At 34.9% G+C, this 22,720-nt stretch overlaps 2 protein-coding genes and 1 pseudogene across 2 annotated transcripts; all 3 read right to left on the bottom strand.

Annotated features, from left to right (window-relative positions):
- Nucleotides 1–459: 459 nt before the first annotated feature.
- Nucleotides 460–2,208, bottom strand: LOC137823613 (disease resistance RPP13-like protein 4). The gene is given in 1 exon segment (XM_068628820.2): nucleotides 460–2,208. A coding segment is annotated over 1 exon segment (1,692 nt). The 5' UTR covers nucleotides 2,152–2,208.
- Nucleotides 2,209–5,881: 3,673 nt separating this feature from the next.
- On the bottom strand, nucleotides 5,882–7,711 carry LOC137823610 (disease resistance RPP13-like protein 4). Its single transcript, XM_068628817.2, has 2 exons — nucleotides 7,591–7,711; nucleotides 5,882–7,505 (listed from the first exon to the last, which is right to left on the bottom strand). Exon 2 carries the CDS (start codon nucleotides 7,499–7,501, stop codon nucleotides 5,882–5,884), a length of 1,620 nt encoding a protein of 539 aa, XP_068484918.1. The 5' UTR covers nucleotides 7,502–7,505; nucleotides 7,591–7,711.
- An 11,988-nt stretch (nucleotides 7,712–19,699) lies between these two features.
- Nucleotides 19,700–21,469, bottom strand: LOC137823607 (uncharacterized; annotated as a pseudogene).
- Between the last annotated feature and the right edge of the window lie 1,251 nt (nucleotides 21,470–22,720).

Genomic DNA, 22,720 nt, shown 5'->3' with positions numbered 1-22,720 from the left:
TCTTCAAAACTCCTTCCCCAACTTTCCAACACAACAAACCTCCTTCAAGTTTTTTCACCAAAGAGACTCCTTAACATTATTCCTTTGATCTCTCAGTCTTTTCCAACCTCCGTATTTGGACTCAAGAATATCCTTCCACAAGCCACCTTGTCCGTCCCTAAACGTCAAATCCATTTTATCTATTTAGTCGTTACTAATTATTTATGTTGCAAGGACAAGTATGTGTTCAAAATTCACCTCTAAAGTTTACATGTGTTTAGAATTGAATTTGAGTTATTAGCATTTCCAAACAGTTGTAGTTGTTATTTTTGGCAAACAAGACAATGTAAAACATATTATTCATAGAACTTAATTGGGACATAACAAGTTAAGTAATAAAGACACATCTTATTTATTTTTTCCTTATTTTCTAACTTTTGCTGACTGTTACACGCATACTCTTACAATATATAATTCATATTAAGTCCATTCATGCTCAATGTGTTCTGAGACTTGTTTAATTTCTGCATATTTCAGTCCAGGAAAGAATGATTTCAAATCGTCTATATCGACTTTCAAGTGCTTAAGATACTTGAGACGCAGTATGTTCACGTGCCACCATTCAAAATCTACTTCCATACTTGCCAGTTTTCCTCCAGTTATCTTTAGCTCCATGTTTTTCCACAAATACCTCATGTCATACAAGAATTCTCGAAAACTCTTTCCAGGAAAACATTCTAAATGCAACTTTCTCAAATTTTGTGGCAAAGAGAGCTGAAAATTACCATACCTTGGGTCAGACCCACTCCAAGATATTTTGAGATGATCAAGTGTAAAAATTTGGCTCAAACTTTCAAAGTCCTTATCTTTGATCACTGCCTGGCTTCCTATATGTATGCTGAGTCGAGTTAATTTTTTCAAATTTACAAAATCTGATATTCTGCAAGGAGTCTTTTCAGGAGTACTTATTACAAATCCCTTTAGTACTTGGAGATTTTTTAGCTTCTCGATCCCATTCGGCATGCCCTCCAGAAGGTAACACTGAGACAAAATCAGATGTGTGAGACTTTTCATTGATGAAATATCATTAGGTAGTGTTTCCAAATTGTGGCAAGCTTTGAGATCAAGAACTAGTAGCCTCTCAAGTTCAACAATGGAGGATGGAAGCTTGAATATTCTTGATATCCCCCGGAGACTAAGATATTTCAACTGCGTTAGATTTCTCAACTCTTCTAAAAAATCTTCACTTCCAACCTCAATGTGATGTACAGGTGAATCTTTCCAACGCCCAAGTTGAAGCACCTCTAAATTCATAAATTCCTTGATCCATTATGGTCTAAAATTCAGATAACTTGCACCAACATTGAAAACAGTACGTATAGAGTAACCGAAATGCAAATCACCTAGTGTCACTTTTTTTTGCGCAAGCTCTAACCGATCTTGTCCAGGATCCTCTACATTTTCTTTTGATACAAGTGATTCCAACTGGCCATAGGCGCTAGGAGGAATTTGAAATTTATTGATAAGAGGATCCTTTCCTTTACCATAGCGTACAATCACATTATATTTCAAAAGATCATGAATCACATGCTCACCCCATTCCCTTGCTGTTCTGTTCTCTATATCTATAACCAAACCCTCTCCAATCCACAAATTAATTGCATTACTTTTCCTTATGACAGCGTTCTCAGGGAAAATTAGGAGAGATGACAAGCATTCTTTTGGTACATTTTTTAACCCTTCATAATCTACCCGAGTCCAACTCTTCTGATGGGGTTGCTGCAACTGTTGTGATTGGCCACCCTTGTGATCCTCCTCCTTAGATGAGTCATCAAAAGCATCCATTGGGAGCAACTTGTGAGCAGAATCTCTGATTCTCTTGCAAATGCCATTCATGTCTTCACCAAGCTTTCTGCAGTCTAACTTGCAAAGATGGGCATGCACCTCCGCTAATATGTCAAGCAGTTCTTCTTCATTCTTCTTCACTCTCACAAATACATCCTTTATCTTGTTCAGATCCAACCTCAACATCTCCAACTTCCCATCAAATGATTCATCTCTTCCCCTTTCATTGAATTTGCTCCTTGTTGTCATCAACTGCTTCAGCAACACAGGTACTGCTTTCATCTTATTGGTTCGAATCGACATTTTACTGCAAACAAACAAATACATACAATGTCACCCAATTTTTTGTACTACATAAAGTTTTTTTTGTGTATGTATGTATACACTCACACCTACCTTTAAAGTCAAAGACAGAAAAGAAAATAAGAAATAGAAAATAATAATTGTAATAGCGAATATGTTATGGAAATGATGGTAGACTCTTTAGAATTATGTGAAGAAAAGAAAAAGTGTGCATAAGAAGAAAAGTTGATGGAAGATGATAGATGATGCATGAAGGAAATATAGTTATAGTTGATATGAAGGAAGGAATTGCAGCACAAAACTTTCACGTCATTCTTTGAACTATTCCAAATTTATTCCTTGAAAGAGACAATTTATAATATTTGCTATGCTTTCAAATGAAGGATTTCATTAGTGAGTCATGAAGATACTTGGCCAATCATTTCTGATTTCTATATTCTTTTCAGAGTTGTTGGGTATGCTGTTTTCATAGAAATGCCAACGTAGACAGTGATTTATTAATTTGTCATGATGAATTTTGTGAAATATTTGTTTTACCTTTGTTTTCTTTTCTATCAAATATTAGAGTTTAATGGATATTAAGTTGTCAATGCAAAAAATTCTACACTATTAATCAATAAAAAAAAAATCATAGAACTTTTGTCTCCGAGTAAACTGTATTGTTAATTGTTAATGTATAATATATTTTCTCACATTATATTTACTCGTTATGCTATCAATTTTAATTATAATCAATGCCAATTTAAGTATACTAGATGTGTCGCATTTTTATTATAATAATAAAAGATAAAAATATAAATTTTATAATAATGATTGAATTATTTTTTTATTAAATTTTATAAAAGTTATGTTCATAAAAATAATTATAAAATATAAAGAGTAAAATAATAAAATAAATTATATTAATAAAGGTATAATTAGTAACGTAAAATCGTTACATAATAGTTATAAAAAAAATCTCTTTTATTAATACTTATAGATATCAATTTAAAAGAAAAAAAAATTAAGATATTTTCAAAACAATGACACCTTTAAAATTACATTAGGGCAGCTATATTAAAAGACAGAAGCTAACCATGAATCAAAAATAAACGTTTGACATTCTTTGAAATTATCAAACTAAATGGAAAAGTTATATTTCATTGATCTACTTTAAAAATATATTTTATCAATTTATACATTATTTTATAAAAAAAATAATCAATTACTGGGGACTTCTATTTTAGACTAACATGACTAGAATATTAAATATTATAAAAAAAAATTATACTCTTTATATACAATCCAATTTGATTGGAGAGATATGTTCCATATGTTATACTTATCTATAAGTAATTACACTAAATTATTGTTTTATTTTTAATACGTATGTTATACATTGATATATTTTCTATATACATATATAATCATTTTAATACTGTCCCTCAAGTTGGTGAGTAAATATCATTGTTTCGCAAAGTCATGAACTGATCTTTCCTAATAGACTTAGTAAATATATTTGTGTTGACTTTCCTCGACAAGTGTACCGAATCAACTGTAATATAGTACTCTTTAAAGTATGAATGTCGAACCCACAAGGAATAATTCTAATTAAGAAATTTTGTTATAAAACTAATCAAGTATAGAAAATAATTGTGAAAACTGGTTCATAATAAAATTAAAGATTTCACAAGTAACTCAAAGTTCAAGATTTGATTCAATAAGTAACCAAGATAACTTATCAAATATAGATAAAAGTACTTGGGGTTGAATTGCTTCTACCTATGTCATCTATATTTTGGAATAATACAATATATAATACTCAAAACTACTTATTCTTGATGCTGTAATTTAAAGTCATTCACCTTATTCCTCACAGATGAGATTTATAAGATAATTTCTTAAACACTGATTCCTCAGATATCTAACAAATCATCCAGCTTTATGAACAGAATTATGATGCAACCAATAACCTGAAATCTATTCCTAGCATTATAAGTTATCAAGTATTTTCGTCTATTTCAAATCCTTAAAAATACTTTTCAGTTAAATTTCAGGATCAAAATCAAGACTTCATTGATCAAATAGAATCTAGCAATAAACATGAAACGAAAATATAAAGAACAAGTAGAAAAGATAATATTATATTTGAACAAAGACCAACTAGGCCGGATGGGACACATAGAAATGCAAAAAGCAAGAAGGGAGAGGACGCACCCCAAACATTCGACACACCACGTGAAAAGTTTGCATGGACGCCCACGTGTTGGAATGCAACTAGATCGGGGCCACGTTAAGTTCCCGAAGGACACCGGCCGTGAAAGCATCAAAAGGAAGGGACACTTGGAGGTCCAAAAAAAGAAAACTATACATAAAAAAGAAGGGGGTTCGGTAGATGATCGCTCCCTATACACACGGTCCACCAAGGAACAAGGACCGAAGGCCAATAGAGACTACTCAGCGGAGACCTCCAGGACAGGAACATTGTTCAAAATTTCGGCCACTGAGGCGTTCGTACGAAAAATGGACGCCACCTCGCACACCTTGGGGTCAACCCAAGCAAGCCCCACGTGAGGACATGGTCGCTCACATGAGGCCGACCTGTCCAACGCATTACCAGCGTCGTCACCCGTCACCTTCTCAATCGGAGGGGCAACGTCCCCAACCGCCCCGACCGAGATAACCTTATTAGATGAGGAAGAAGAAGAAGAGGAAGAAGAAGACGGAGAAGACGATGAACAAGAGGGAGGTTCAGGAAGAGGAGACCGAGCGGAGGTAGAAGAAGAAGTCGGACGCGAATGAGTAGACATAACTAACCTTGGGACGAACGAGGAAAGTGACTAAGGTCGCTCGGATTTGTTCAAGTATCGGAGCTCAATCAATATTAAAATTGTAAGAGGCAACTATTCCCAGCCCCTATTTATAGCCCGAAGGTGTCTCGGAAACCCAAACGTCACAAGATCTCAGCCGTTGGATTTGCTTGATCCAATGATCCACATCGCTTGGCGCCCAAAAAACCCCTCATAAATGCGCGCCAATGACTCGCTCAGACACCGCTTACTCTTACTTCACCCATCATTACACAAACCGCCCGAGTCCCACTTTTCAGACTCTTCGACTGTACCACCTCTCGGGCCTGGGGGGCAACTGTACTGGTACGACCGGCCGAGTCACCAACTCGGCCAGCTCGAGGACCAAACTGTGACCCAAACGATAGAGTCGATCATGTCGCACACGTGGCCAACCGACACATAACGCTCAAGCCAAAGGTTGACCGGATTAGCGAGACTAATCCATGGTTAAGGGTGACCTAACACAACCCTAATCGTAAAACAACCCCTAACCTAGCCCAACAGCGAATGTCCATCAAGGTAATATAAATATCATGCATTTCAAGGAGAAAGGTACGTCATGATCTAAAGTACTCTGACTACCGAGTGTCGATACCCCACTGACTTGAGCGTTGGAGTGCTTTCTGCAGGTACCCCACCCGCCTGAGGAGTTGGACGACCTGGAAGGCGAATGCATCAAGGAGCATCAAGAGCGTGAAGCTGACCGGACACGTCAGCAGGAGCGATCGTTCTCCAGGTCCCCAAACCCGTTCGAGAACAGTTTTTAAAAAAATCAATTTGGTGCCAAGGTTTTTTTTCTAAAGCTTCAATTTGGTCATTTACATAAGTTTCCACCAATGACATTAACGGTTGATGACGTGACGCACACAGTGTTATTGGTCTAAATATGTGACGCGCTGAGACTATAGTCTTGGGTTTAGGGTTTAGGGTTTGGGTTTAAGGTACTTGAGACGCAATATGTCCACGAACTCCCATTGAATATCTGCTTCCATACTTTCCAATTTTCCTCCAGTTATATTTAGCTCCATTTGTTGCTCCAAAAGCCTCGTGTCAAACATGCATTCTCGAAAAATCTTTCCAGGAAAACATTCAAGATGCAACTTCGTCAAATTTGGTGGCAAAATGAAAAAAATATTACCATACCTTGGGTCAGACCCACTCCAAGATATCTTGAGACACTTGAGTGCTAAAAACCCTTCCAAACTTTCAAACTCCCTATCCCTGATCACAGCCTCACTTCCTATATGTATGCTGAGTTGCCTCAATTTTTTCAAATTTACAAGATCTGATATTCTGCAAGGAGTCTTTCGAGGAGTACTTATTACAAATCCCTTTAGTACTTGGAGATTAGTTAGCTTCTCGATCCCCTTTGGCATTTCCTCCAAAAGGCAACATTGGGACAAAATCAGATGTGTGAGACTTTTCATTGATGAAATATCATTAGGTAGTGTTTCCAAATTATGGCAAGCTTTCAGATCAAGAACTAGTAGTCTCTCAAGTTCAACAATGGAGGATGGAAGCTCGAATATATTAGATATCCCACGGAGACTAAGATATTTCAAGTGTGTTAGATTTCTCAACTCTTTCAAGAATTCTTCACTCCCAACTTCAATGTGATGCAAAGGTGAATCTTGCCAACACCCAAGTTGAAGCACCTTTAAATTTGGAAATTGTTTGACCCATTGTGGTCTAAAATTCAGATAACTTGCACCAACATTGAAAATAGTATGTATAGAATAATCAAAATGCCAATCACCTAGTATCACTCTATTTTGCTCAAGCTTTAACCGATTTAGTCTAGTTTTTTGAAAACGAGATTTTTCCAAATTATATTCAAGTCGGTCTACATATTCATTTGTATATGATTTCAAGTGACGACGGATGTTGGGAAGAATTCGAAATTTCTTGATAAGGGGACACTTTTCGTTACCATAGCGTACAATCACCCTACATTTCAAAAGATTATCAATCACATCCTCACCCCATTCCTTTGTTGTTTTGTTCTCTTTATCTACAATCAAACCCTCTCCAATCCATAAATTAATTGCATTACTTTTCCTTATGACAGTGTTGTCAGGGAAAATTAGGAGAGAGAACAAGCAACCTTTGGATAGATGGTCCAGCCGGAGATAATCTTCCAGACTCCAAATCTTCTGATGGGGTTGTTGCAACTCTTGTGATGAGTGAAATATCTGGTTGCCCTTGTGATCCTCCTCCTTATATGAATCATCAAAAGCATCCATTGGGAGCAACTTGTGAGCAGAATCTCTGATTCTCTTGCAAATGAAATCCATGTCTTCATCCAACTTCTTGCGGTCTAACTTGCGAAGATGGGCATGCACCTCTGCTAATGTATCAATCAGTTCTTCTTCATTCTTCTTCACTCTCACAAATACATCCTTTATCTTGTTCAGATCCAACCTTAACTTCTCCAACTTCCCATCAAATGATGCATCTCTTTTCCTTTGGAATTTGCTCCTTGCTGTCATCAACTCCTTTAGCAACACAGATATTGCTTTCATCTTGTTTGTTCGAATCGACATTTTACTGCAAACAAACAAATAGTACAACATCACCCAATTTTTATACTACACAAATTCATTTTTGTGTGTATGTATATACTCACACTTACCTTTAAAGGAAAAGACAGAAAGAAAAGAAATAGAAAATAATAATTGCAAAAGCAAATATGTTATGAAAATGATGGTAGACTCTTTAGAATGATGTGAACAAAAGAAAAAGTGTGCATAAGTAGAAAATTTGATGGAAGATGATAGATGATGCAAGAAGGAAGTATAGTTATATAGTTGATATGAGAGGGAAGGTAAATGATGAGATGAATTTGCAGTTTTAGTATGATATGAAGGAAGGAATTGCAGCTCAAAACTTTCACGTCATTCTTTGAACCATTCCAAACAATGTTGGATTGTTCACGCTTAGTTTATTCCTTGAAAGAGACAATTTATAATATTTGGCATGCTTTCAAATCAAGGATTTCATTAGTGACTCATGAAGATACCTGGACAATCATTTATGATTTGGAGATTCTTTCAGAGTTGTTGCGTATGCTGTTTTCATAGAAATGCCAACGTGGACAGTGATTTATTAAGTTGTCATGATGAATTTTGTGAAAAAATTGTTTTACTTTTATTTCCTTTTCTATCAACTATTAGAGTTAAATGGATATTAAGTTGTCAAAGCAAAAAATTCTACACTATTAATCAATAAAAAAAATCATAGAACTTTTGTCACCGAGTAAAACTGTATTGTTAATGTATAATATATTTTCTCACATTATATTTACTCGTGATGCTATCAATACCAATTTAAGTATACTAGATGTGTCACATTTTTATTATTATAATAAAAGATAAAAATATAACTATTATATTAATGATTAAAATATTTTTTTATTAAATTTTATAAAAAACTATGTTCATAAAAAATAATTATAAAATATAAAGAGTAAAATAATAAAATAAATTATATTAATAAAGGTATAATTAATAACGTAAAATCTTTACATAATACTTTAAAAAATTACAATTATTATATAATCATGCTAAATCTTATTTGATATTTTAATAGTTAGATTATGATTTTTTTTTATCAACAATAAGCAATATATATCTAAGAATCACTTTGGGGATGAGTCAACCCGTATAAAAAAATCGGATACATCCTTACATCACACACCTTCCTACTAACAATTCAAAACTAGCCCTGCCAAAAACAACAACCACACAACAGCTAAAGCGAAACAAGGCAATCCAGAGGAACAAAGCATCAATTAGAATAAGAGAAACAGCAGAGGGGAATTTAGAAGTAATCCAAGACCAAACCTTCAATTGAGCCAAAGAAAAGATCTCAGAATAGTCCAACACTCCACCTTTGAATAAAATCTTGTTCCTGTGACTCCAAATCTCACTAACCACCGCAACCCAAATACTCCTCATCCCTAAATTGATCGACTCAGAAACATTACACATCCTGAACTACAAAAAATGAGAGTAAGAACCATGGGGGTAATCGACAAAATGTCTAACCACTTAAAACAAAGGTTCCACACCAACCAGGTTATTCTACAATAAAAAAAAAATAGATGATTAGTATCTTCCTCTTTTACCCCACATAAACAACAAAGAACTCTTTCGATCGCAATCTCGCGTCTAAGTAAATTTGCCGTAGTGGCAATCTTATTTTTCAACACCCTCCAAACGGTAACGTGAGCAGAAGGCAAGGCCTTAATCTTCCAGAACCAACAAAATATCCTCGACCACACCTCCTCAGACCTCCCTCTAAGCTTCCTATATGCCAAATTAACAGCAAACACTTGAGACTTGTCGTCTTTCCAGACCCACCTATCAACTTTACCAAGACAGGGCACGAATCGTGCACTGCCTCGAGGAGTTGACTAAGTTGGTCCTTCTCCCAATCAAAAAAATTCTTCCCCACGCCAAAGATCATGAATCTTGATTTGCGTTCATCAAGAAAAATTATTAGAGTAATCAATTGGGAATTTAATATAAACTTTAACATTGAATTTTGAATTGATATAATTTTAAATTGTTTTATTTTTTAAATATTTTTGTTCCTTTAAATTTAGTGAATTTAAACTCTTTTATTTGGATATTTTTTTAATTACCACTAAATTTAAAAATTTATTTAAATATCAAATAATTATTAAAAATTAAAATATATCAATCTTAATAATATTTTTTAGGAGATCTTGATTGATGTTATTCTTTGTTCTAAGTTATTTAATATTTTTTTCATTTTATATTTGCAATACTTTTTCTTAATTTAGGTTAAACAATATTATTTTCAAGTTATGAATATTAAGACGCTAGAGAGTCCAATCAACACTAAACAATCTATCACCTATCAGATGGTCTCTAATACAAAAGTCTACATATCTTGATGATAACAAACACTATAAGATGTCTTAAGAAGTCTAACAAATCCTACTAAATGTATAAATTTAGTTAAATACTCATTAGGCCTTCCAAATTGTTTAATCTCATCAGACAATCTCTAAAGAGTCAATGACAAACGATATACTTGGAGTGCTACATGCCAGACATTCTAAATTATAAGTCAATATCAATGAAGAAGATGAGCAAGACTCACTAGATGATCTTACTATAAAGAATCAACATATCAAACCGTCTATAGAGTAAATCCAATAGATAATCCCTCTAATGAAGACACATCAGATGATCTAGTTTTCGTCTTGACATTAGACAAATTGTAAAGTGATCATATGACATAAAGAGAACATTCAAAATAAAGAATGTTGTCTAAGTAAACAGTTCAAATACAAAGAGACACATCAAACAGTCTCACAGCATATGAATGCTTCAGATGGAAACTACTTGAAAATTTGGAAATATGATTATACTTGAAAATATGATTTTATATTAATTTGGAAAGTACTTGAAAATTGATTTACAGTGAAATACTTGAGAAAAAAGTGTTGATAATTCGTAGAATATTAAAGATATTATTTTAGTGATACTCGTGCTTTATTGTGTTGATTATAATGGTCAATCATGCTTATATTGCTTCTAGAAATTATGAAGGGCTCATAAATGTGCATATAAAGTTGGTAGTCAAAGTTTCCTTATCAAGCGTCTAATAAGAAAATCATGAAGCAAGAGAACATGATTTGTGTTGAAGATTATTGAAGCCTACAAAGGATGCTACAAATATCGAACTAAAACGGGGAAAAAAGTGATATGATGCATTAAAGGTTCATATTTGAACATTTCATATTGAGCATCTAATGACTACTTTACGGCAAGTGCATCCTGTTGTCATAAGTAATAATTTGCCCCTAAGGACAGATATCGAACTCACATGGAACAGTTAAATAATCAAGTAAAAGATTCACTAGATAGAAAACTAAATAATAAATTTTGTTGTAGTTTGCTATCATTGCAATGATTAAAATGAAAAAAAAGTCAAAGAGTTTGTTGGTTCAATTGGAAAAATAGGATTAAGGGTTCATCCTTCTTACTCTTTTGTATTTTGATTAACATGATAGTATTTTATCCTTTGATTTATATTGATGCCCGTATAAAAATCATTTATATCGATTTTTTCGCATATAAAATTATTAAGTCTCCTAAATATTGATTTCTCGCATATTTATAAAAACTTCTTTCATTATGTTTAGACATTGATCGCAATTAACATTTCAAATTTATTTCTAACATTCAAATATGTTAAGCATTATCATTTGGGTTAGAAACTTAGAAGTACTTTTCAGGCAAATCTAAGGATCTAGATCATAGAAATAAGCATTACAAACAAAATGATAAATATCAATCAAGAATAAAATATTTTTTTAAATATCACCTCAATACATAAAAGTTTGAACATATTACTCTCAATCCCAAATGGTAGAATTAGTCACGCATGTTGGTTGTTAAAAGCATGGAGAGCAAGAAAAGAAGATCATAATGTTTCTCCTTGACAGCTGCCACATCTAGGATGTCTAAGACCTTCTATTATTCCAATTGGATTCTAATCCACTCAATGATGTGGAGGGATGTGCCTCATATTTAACCTAGTTAGGCTTGACCCTTGGACGTTATTGGGCTTGTTTGGGCGAGTTGCAGGAAAAAAGGCCCAAAGTGATCTTGTCTGGGCGAGATCCTCTAGAGGCATCTGGCTTGGGTCAGTTTAGGCGAGTTTAGGTGAGTAGTGGTGCGTTCTAGCTTTTTTTTTTGTGATCTTCATGACTCGAGGAGAATTTAGAATATTTAAAATATATAGATATTTCCCTACTTTAATGTAAACATTTATTATTATGCAAAAGTTATATGGTTTTGTAATATACTATAAATAATTATAAAGATTGAGAAACATTTATATTTATAAGCTTATGTTATGATTAATCTAAGAAAATCTTATTATAAAACAATCTACTCCCAATTTATAATTAAATAACCATTATTTGTAGTTGAAGTGTTACAAATAGAAGCGGGAGTGGAGAGAAATGCGAGCAAAGAGAATCGTGAATAGAGAGAACCAGGAGTGGCGAGAACTGGTAGTGAAGAGAATCATGAGTAGAGAGAACCGCGAGCAAAGAGAACTGCGACCAGAAAGCACGATGCACTACCACACAGCGAAAGATCAGTGAGTTTTGCATGACCGGAGAAGAGAACAACATAGCACGACAAATGAGGTGCTCTTGCAACATCTTTGCATGAATATAGAAACACGAATACCCAAGTTCAGTGATTTTCTTCACAATAAGTTCAACCCGATTCAAGGAATTGCAGAAAATGATTGACAGAGATTTACCTTAGATAAAACAGTATTTAGTATTTAGGCAGTGGAATTTCTGCCTCTCTTCCACAAATGCATAATATTGTGTAATTTCTGTTCTAAACTTTATCTTATAAGTTTGTTTTTAATGAAAGTTAAGGTTTAAAGTTCACTTCTAAATATGGTATCATAGTCAGACTTATCAAGTTTTGATGAAATCGAGAAAGAAGTTGAATCTGTTAACGGAGTGCACCAAAAGCCTACCTAATCCCTATAAATATTGTATATTCTTTTCTTTCCTGTACCATGCAATATAACAACAACACACGTGTTTACTCTTTCTCTCTAGCGCCTCTCTCTCTCTCTCTTATCTTACATGGTATACAGAGCTTTTTTTTCCAGCCATGTCTTCTTCATCTTCTTCATCTTCTTCCACCTCTGCTCCAACAGTCTCTTCTCCTTCTCCTTCTCCTGTTCAGCTTCACACCTTTCCCACTGCCCTTTCTCTCAAATTAACGGATGATAACTTTCTGGTTTGGAGCCAACAAGTTCTTGCTCAGGTAGAGGGACTCAATCTTCTTTCGTTCTTGGAATCTCCCCTCACCCCCCCTCGGGTTCTTGGAACCACCGTCAACCCTGCCTTTCTCCTTCACAAGCAACAAGATCATTTGCTTGTTGCTTGGCTTCTTGCTTCTATGTCTCCTTCCATGCTTACACAAATGGTTGGATTACGATCGGCTTCTCTCATCTGGGACAAGTTAAATGTCTACTACGCTTCCCACACTCGCGCCAAGGTTCGCAAACTCAAGCTTCTGCTCAAAACCCCTAAACGTGATCGCTCCATCTCTGCCTACCTTCTTGATATCAAGAAAGTGGTGGACTCTCTCGCTGCCACTGGTTCTGCTATCACGGCTGAAGACCACATTGATGCTGTCTTGGATGGTCTTCCTGAAGAGTATGATGCTTTTATTACGTCCATTACCTCACGTCTTGATCCCTACACTATTGAGGATATTGAGGCTCTGCTTTTTGCTCAAGAAGAACGGTTCGAGAAGCACCGCTCTCTTGAGCACTCTCTCGTCCAAGCTAATGTTGCTTCCAGCACCTGGAACCCCTCACCTTCCTCTACTTCTGTATTTCGTGGCCATAATGTGCGTGGTGGTCGCGGTTTCTTCAGGTCCCATACCAACACCAAACGGTATCAATCTTCTCGTGGCCCACATTCTCCCTGGATTGCTCAGTCTTCCTCCACCGCTCCTGCCCGGGTTCAATGTCAGCTCTGCTTCAAATATGGTCACACGGCTCTTACTTGCTGGACTCGTTCTGATATCAAGGGACCTTCACCAATTTCTGCTAATGCAACTTTCTTTTCGTCGTCTTCACACCCTGCTCATTCTGAACCTTCCATCTTGGGCACTCCTTCAACTGTTCAAGATCCTTTGTGGTATCCCGACACTGGTGCCACTCATCACATAACCCATGATCCTTCTGTTTTCTCCTCCACCAACACATACACTGGTAATGACTTCGTTCACCTCGGTAATGGTTCAGGTATGCCCATTCGTGCTTTTGGCTCTGCCGTTCTTTCTTCTTCCAACTCTTCTCCCTCTTTCAAACTCCATAATCTTCTTCATGTGCCTTCTGTTAACAAAAATCTTATCAGTGTCTCACAGTTTGCCCGTGATAATGGGGTGTTTTTTGAGTTCTTTGTTGATCACTGTTTTGTCAAAAATCAGGTTACAAGAGAGATTCTTCTCCAAGGCAAAATTCATGATGGTCTTTATGTTTTTCCACATTTACAATGCTCTGTGCCACCCTCTGTTCATATGCACCCTGCTGTTCATACTGCCTCTACTAACACTTTGCTGAACAGTTATGATATCTGGCACCAACGTCTTGGCCATGCTTCATCTCGTATTGTTCACCATATTATGCGTTTACAGAACATTACCTGTAATAAAACTACTACTTTCTGTGATGCCTGTGCTAAGTCTAAAGCTCATCAATTACCTTTCTCTCGTTCTTTAACTTCTTACAATACACCACTCCAACTTGTTTTTGTTGATATATGGGGTCCCTCACATACTTCCTCCACAAATGGTTCGCTATATTACATTGCTTTTCTTGATGCATTCTCTCGGTTTACGTGGTTCTATCTTCTTCACTCTAAGTCTGAAGTAACTTCTGTTTTTTTACGCTTTAAATTGTTTGCTGAAAAACAAACTGGTTTTTCTCTCAAAGCTCTTCAAAGTGATAATGCAAAAGAATTTCTTGCTTTAACAAAAACCTTGCAACGCTTTGGTATTGATCACCGTCTTACTTGCCCACACACACACCAACAAAATGGTTCTGTAGAAAGAAAACATCGTCACATTGTTGAAACTGGTCTTGCTCTTCTTGCTAGTGCTTCTCTTCCTCTCACTTATTGGGCTGAAGCGTTTACATCTGCTGTTCACATTATCAATGTTTTACCTACCATTGTTCTAAATGATATTAGTCCCTATGAAACTCTTCTTGCTATTAAACCTGACTATAAGTTTCTTAAAGTTTTTGGGTGTGCCTGTTATCCTCTGATGCGTCCTTATAACCAACATAAATTTGATTTTCATTCCTCCTTATGTCTGTTTCTTGGCTATGATCCTCACAGACGAGGATACCTCTGCCTCACTACTGGTGGTAAGCTCCTTGTTTCACGCAATGTTTTGTTTAATGAGTCTCTGTTTCCTTATTCTCTCACAGCTAACCCTTTTCTATGTTCTTCTACCTCTGATATTTCTGCTTCTTCCCCTGCATCTCTCACTGTTGTTTCCGTTCCTCCTGTCGCCACTCCCGCTCCTCGTGCCTCCATCCCCACATCCTCACGTCACACGGAGTCCTCTCCACCTTCGGCTTCATCCCCTATTTTTCCTACCGAGCCTTCTCCTGCACCACCTACTAACACTCATCCCATGCTCACTCGTGCCAAAGCAGGTATTTCCAAACCTAAATTATTTCATTCTTCCATTTCTCCTGACCTTTCTGAACCTCTTAACTATAAACAAGCCATGGCTAATCCACTTTGGTTTCGTGCCATGCAAACTGAGTATGATGCTCTCCTTCACAACAAAACCTGGACACTGACTTCGCTGCCTCCCAACGCCAATCTGGTTGGCTGCAAGTGGGTTTTCAAGAGAAAGTTCAACGCTGATGGTTCTCTTGAACGGTACAAAGCCCGCCTTGTCGCCAAAGGATTCCACCAACGTGAAGGCCTTGATTTTTCCGACACCTTCAGTCCTGTTGTCAAGCAAACCACCATTCGTATCGTGCTCACCATTGCTCTCTCCTCATGTTGGCCCATTCACCAGCTTGACATCAACAATGCCTTCTTGCATGGTGAGCTTGATTCACCGGTTTACATGCAACAACCTCCGGGATTTTCTTCCAGTGATTCCTCTCAAGTTTGTTGTTTACACAAAGCCATCTACGATCTTAAACAAGCACCACGCTCCTGGTTCCAGAAACTGTCTCACACTCTTCTCCACATGGGTTTCCTCCCTTCCAAGAGTGATACTTCCCTCTTCACTCGCTTCACTCCTACTGCAACATTGTTCATTCTCATCTATGTTGATGATATCCTGGTCACTGGTAGTTCGCATGCCTTGGTGCAGCTGTTTATCACACAACTCGCCTCTCACTTTGCCCTAAAGGACCTCGGTCGTTTGCACTATTTTTTTAGGAGTGGAAGTCACCTGGCACGCTCATAATTCCATGCATCTCTCTCAGTCCAAATACATTCGTGATCTTCTCCACCGCACCGACATGCTTCATGCTAAACCTCAACCCACACCCATGGTTTCTTCCCTTCGTCTTACCGCTGATGGTTCCACATCTGTTGAGGACCCTACGCTCTTTCGCTCTATCGTCGGTGCCTTACAGTACGTTACCATCACTAGACCCGAACTGTCCTTTGTTGTCAACCGTGTTTGCCAATATATGCACAAACCTCAGCAATCTCACTGGAAAGCTGTGAAACGAATTCTTCGCTACCTAGCTGGCACCTCGTCTCATGGTCTTCATCTTCGTGCTTCTTCGTCATACTCCATCATCGGCTTCAGCGACTCCGACTGGGCCACTGACCTAGACGACCGCAAATCCACAACCGGTTACTGCATCTTTCTTGGCCTCAATCCAGTTTCATGGGTCTCTAGGAAGCAGAAAGTAGTTTCGCGCAGCAGCACAGAGGCGGAATATCGGAGTGTTGCTGCTGCCTTAACTGATATGATCTGGATTCAATCTCTTCTGCATGAGTTGCGGATCCGTTCCCCTACACCACGCCTATACTGTGATAACCTGAGTGCTGTTCAACTTGCTGCAAACCCCATCATGCATTCTAGGTCTAAACATTTTGAACTCGACCTTCACTTCGTCAGGGATCATGTCCTTGATAAGAGTCTCACTCTCATTCACTTACCATCTCAGTTTCAAGTTGCAGACATATTAACTAAGCCTCTTTCTGGCTCTCCCTTTCACTCCTTCAAGTGTAAACTTAGGGTGTTTGATAAATCATCCCACCTAAGTTTACGGGGGGCTGTTAACGGAGTGCACCAAAAGCCTACCTAATCCCTATAAATATTGTATATTCTTTTCTTTCCTGTACCATGCAATATAACAACAACACACGTGTTTACTCTTTCTCTCTAGCACCTCTCTCTCTCTTATCTTACAGAATCAGATGTTCTATTGAAGGTTGGTACTTTGGGGAGCGAAGCTTATCAGCCTGAATGAAAATTATATAAAACCTCATTATTGCCATTTTTTTTTCGTTTTGATAAACAAAGAATTCATTATTTTGTGCAGAAGTTACAGATACAAAGGGGAAACAAAAGAAAGCTAAGAACAAGACACATGACATATACCAAGTCATTCTCTTCGTACATCACCATCCATTAAACATTCTAACATTTCCAACCAAATTCATCGTGTAAATGAAGAACTGTACCGAAGACTCCAAAAATAGAAACCTCTTATCAATAACAGTATGAATGTCACTAATAGAAATTTAACAATGTCACTAATAGAAATTTAACATAAGGGACCAAATTATGTATTTTTTTAAAAATTTGGAATCAAATTGATTTTTTTTTTTTTAAAAATTATTGTAGTAAATTGAATATTCACTACAAGAAAACAGCCAAATAGCTTCCAAATTTCTGCGTGGGTCATTTTCGGATGCTACTATCGTCGGCTAAAATGGCGAGAAACCCACGCAAAAATGAAAATGGACGCAAAACGGACGCACTTATGGATTTAATGTTTTTTTTTTAAACAGTCCAATTTGCGTCGGTCCAGGCCCACGCATATGCATCGGCTGCGTCCCACGCATATGCGTCCGTCACAACCCACGCATGTTTATATTTTAGGATTTTAAAATTATTAATTTAAATTTATTTAATGTATAACAAATATTTTAATATTTAATTCTTTATTGTATTTATTTTAAAATTATTTCTTTAATATTATAATAAATTATTTAATTTATCAAATTTTAATATAAATTAGTTAAATTAAAATTATTAAATTAATTAAGTGTTTGATTTAAAATTAATTTAGTAAAAGAAAAGATCTATTTAAATTATTTAAATGTTATATAAAATATTTTATTATTTTAAAAATTATTTATTTTAAATTTATTTTATTTATATATTGTCATAAATATTTTTTTTTAAATTATGATATAAATTAGTTAAATTAAATTTATTAATTTGAGGAAGTGTTTAATTTTGAAATTATTTAAATGAAGTTATCTTAAAAAGTTTATAAAGATTTGAAAACATGTAGAAAAATAATAATTAATTAAAAAATAGTAAAAGAAAAGTAAAAAAAAAATGCGTATTTAAATTTTGTAAATATTATATAAAATATACATAAATTTAAGAATATAAATTCAAAATGAAGTAATTAATTAATGCAAATGGTAATGGATGTATTTAAAAATAGAGAATAAATTTTATCTAAAAATGTTTTATTTGGTTTAAGAAAAAAAAAGTTAGATAAAACTTTTCATTAGTAACTTAAATAAATTTAAATGTTATATTTGTGCAATAGCTTAATGAACTAGGATTTTTGTTTTGATATCCATTATAATTTTAAAGATGTTATTTCTCATAAATGAAGCATAAGATCATCTTAAAGAATTATGTATATGATACAAACATATTAAGACTAAGTGCGTGAGTAAGTAACTTATTCTTAATTCTTAAATTAATACAATACCCAAAGTGTTTCAAAGTTGACTACATGGTCAATAAATGTCATTGTTATAGTTACTGAGTATGATCTTTAAAAGAAATTAATGTTTTCCAACTGAAGCACATTATTAAGTTGTAAGTAACGAGGTGACACATATGCAATATTCTTTATAAGTGTGTTAATATAGATTCCCAATGTTCGCCTGATAGCGAGAGCCGAGGGAGAAGCACGAAGATGAGAAGTACCACAGTCAAGCACCCAACAACCTGCCTGACTGAGGGAAAAAGACGAAAACTTCAATGGTTCTCTAGGTCCCATCTCCCCAGCATGAACAAGTTAATAACCTTAGTCCATTGTCAAGGTAGGAGTTGAACTAAGAAGTGCATTGTAAAGGCTGAAAGAGAGTATCATAAGCAATTTGAGAAATATGAGTTATTTCATGATAGTTATAGAATTAACTTAAAATCATGGAATATAGTTGATTATTATATTTTGGATTATAAGTTAGATTTAACCACTACACCAAGCAAATTTTTTAGTATTATTATGATTTTAATTATATTAACAATATTAATAATATTAATAATATTAATAATATGAATATAATATTAATAATATTAATATAATATTAATAATGTTAATAATAATGTTAATAATAATGTTAATAATAATGTTAATAATAATATTAATAATAATGTTAATAATAATATTAATAATAATATTAGTAATAATATTAATAATATGAGTATAATTTATTTTATTATTAATAATAATAATTATATTAATATGTATAAATTATATTAATAATAAGTATAATAAAAATGATAATATGATCAAAGAACTTGTCTGGTTTAGTGGTTAATTCTTTTCTAGTTACTGGAAGGACTTGAGTTCGAGTTTTTGTTGTTGCAATTTCTTTGGAATATTAAATTGTGTCCTATGACTTAGGTTCGAGTCCTATTTAGTTTTGGGCTTGGCCATGCTTTTTTTGTCAGATGCGGAACGGACAAGGATGTGTTCAAAATTCAGCTTTAAAGTTGTACTTAATTAGAGATAACAAGTTTAATAAGAGAGACATATCATTTATTTTTTCTTATTTTTTAATTTTTGTTCACTCTTACATACACTCTCTATATATAGAAACATTTGGGAATAGCATATTCAGATAACAAAATAAGTATACACAATATTTTAAGACATGAATCTAACCTCTCTTATCAATCAGTATGTGATTCATATTAGGAGTTCCATTCATGCTCAATGTATGAATGATTTGAAATTTGTTTAATTTCTACATATTTCAGCTCAGGAAAGAATGATTTCAAATCGTCTATGTTGACATTCAATCGCTTAAGGTACTTCAGACGCAGTATGTCCACCTTCCACCATTTAAAATCTACTTCCATATTTTCCACTTTTCCTCCACTTATATTTAGCTCCAATGATGACAACAAACCTTTCCTCTCGCCAGGCAAAAATCGTCCTAGAAAACTCTTTCCAGGAAAACATTCAAGATGCAACTTTCTCAAACGTGGTGGCAAAATGGCCTGAAAATTGTCATACCTTGAGTCAGACACACTCCAAGATATCTTCAGACACTCAAGTTCAAAAAAATCTTCCAAACCTAGAAACTCCATATCCTTGATCACGGCCTCAGTTCCTATATGTACGCTTAGTCCCTTTAGTTTTTTCAAATTTACAAGATCTAATATTCTGCAAGGAGTCTTTTTAGGAGTGCTTATTTCAAATCCCTTTAGTACTTGGAGATTAGTGAGCTTCTCGATCCCCTTTGGCATTCCCTCCAGTAAGTAACATTGGGACAAAATCAGATGTGTGAGACTTTTCATTGATGAAATATCATTAGGTAGTGTTTCCAAATTATGGCAAGCTTTCAGATCAAGAACTAGTAGTCTCTCAAGTTGAGCAATGGAGGAAGGAAGCTCGAATATTCTTGATATCCCACGGAAACTAAGATATTTCAACTGCGTTAGATTTCTCAACTCTTTCAAGAATTCTTCACTCCCAACTTCAATGTGATGCAAAGGTGAATCTTGCCAACACCCAAGTTGAAGCACCTTTAAATTTGGAAATTGTTTGACCCATTGTGGTCTAAAATTTAGATAACTTGCACCACATTGAAAATAGTATATCTAAAACCAAAATACCGATCACCTAGTGTCACTTCTTTTTGCTTAAGCTGTAACCGACTTAGTTCAATTTCTCCATAATGAGATACTTCCAAATAAAGTTTTCGATGCTCTACATACAATTTTGATTGACGACGGAAGTTAGGATGAATTCGAAATTTATTGATAGTGGAACCCTTTCCATTACCATAGCGTACAATCACATTAAATTTCAAAAGATCATCAATCACATCCTCACCCAATTCCTGTGTTGTTTTATTCATTGTACCTCTAATGAAACCCTCTCCAATCCACAAATTAATTGCACTACTTTTCCTTATGACAACGTTCTCAGGTAAAAATAGGAGAGATGACAAGCAACCTTTTGATACACGGTCTAGTCAGTAATAATCTTCCAGAGTCCAACTCTTCTGATGGGGTTGCTGCAACTGTTGTGATGTGTGAAATATTTGGCCACCCTTGTGATCCTCCTCCTTAGATAAATCATCAAAAGCATCCATTGGGAGTAACTTGTGAGCAGAATCTATGATTCTCTTGCAAATGTCATCCATGTCTTCATCCAGCTTCCTACGGTCTAACTTGCGAAGATGACCATGCACCTCTGCTAATGTGTCAAGCAATTCTTCTTCATTCTTCTTCACTCTCGCAAATACATACTTTATCTTGTTCACTTCCAATCTCAACTTCTCCAACTTCCCTTCAAATGATTCATCTCTTCCCCTTTCATGGAATTTGTTCCTTGTTGTCATCAACTGCTTCAGCAACACAGGTACTGCTTTCATCTTGTTTGTTCGAATTGACATTTTACTGCAAACAAATAAATAATACAACGTCACCCAATTTTTGTACTACATAAATTTATTTTTGTGTGTATGTATACACTCACACCTACCTTTAGAGGCAAAGACGGAAAGAAAAGAAGAAATAGAAAATAATAATTGCAATAGCTAAATATGTTATGGAAATGATGGTAGACTCTTTAGAATAATGTGAAGAAAAGAAAAAGTGTGCATAAGTAGAAAAGTTGTTGGAAGATGATAGATGATGCATGAAGGAAGTATAGTTATAGTTGATATGGATGGAAGGTAAATGATATAGTTTTAGTATGATATGAAGGAAGGAATTGCAGCACAACGTCATTCTTTGAATTATTCCAAACAATTTTGGATTCTTCATTCTTAGTTTATTTCCTTGAAAGAGACAATTTATAATATTTGCTATGCTTTCAAATCAAGGAATATTTCATTAGGGACTCATGAAGATACTTGGCCAATCATTTATGATTTTCAGATTCTTTTCAGAGTTGTTGGGTATGCTGTTTTCATAGAGATGTCATCATGGAGAAGGACATGGTGGTGAGTTAGTCATTTTGTAGGAACATGACTTCGGCCATATTCTAATTGTGCTAAATCTTTATTACATATTTTAATTTTATATTAAAATTTATATAAATTTTATAGATTTTTTCTTTGAGTTTTTAATTTTTTTCAATTTATGCAGCCTAACAACAATAGTTGAAAACCACGTTTATATGAGGCGTAACGGTGAATGTTAAAAAGAATTTCAAGAAAAAGATAGTTAGAATGTTACTACGCCTTCTCTGACTTAGATCATGACTTGTGATTTTTGTGTTTATCAAAACAAGTAAAATTATTACGCTCATCAATTGCAAATTTAATATAAACTTTAACCTTCGACTTGGATTAGGAATTTCACAGTTTTTAACACATTCAAATCTATTAAATTTGAATTCATCATTTCAAATTATTTCATTTTTCTAATTTTAATCTATTCTCTACATTGATTTCCCATGAAAATCAGGCACTTTCTACCTCCATCTCCATAACTCCTCTTCACCTCCATACTAAAATGTGAATAAACTCTTTTATCATTTTAAAAAACTTTAAATACCTGCATTCCTTTGAGAGAGCATCTAAGTGTTAGTTACATGCAGAGGGCTGAAGGGGCTTAAACATATGCATTATTTGTGAAGAGGCTTAAGCAATTTGCATTCCTTTTGAGAGAGCATTTAAGTATTATGACAATTTGTTCATGTAATATATCATTTAAGTCATATACCCCGACACAAAATTTAAAATCCAACATTACCTT

Source organism: Phaseolus vulgaris, chromosome 8 (genome assembly GCF_051622355.1).
Source record: "Phaseolus vulgaris cultivar YP4 chromosome 8, ASM5162235v1, whole genome shotgun sequence".
In the NCBI taxonomy this organism is placed as follows: domain Eukaryota; kingdom Viridiplantae; phylum Streptophyta; class Magnoliopsida; order Fabales; family Fabaceae; genus Phaseolus; species Phaseolus vulgaris.
This window is presented reverse-complemented; position numbering and strand designations above follow the sequence as displayed.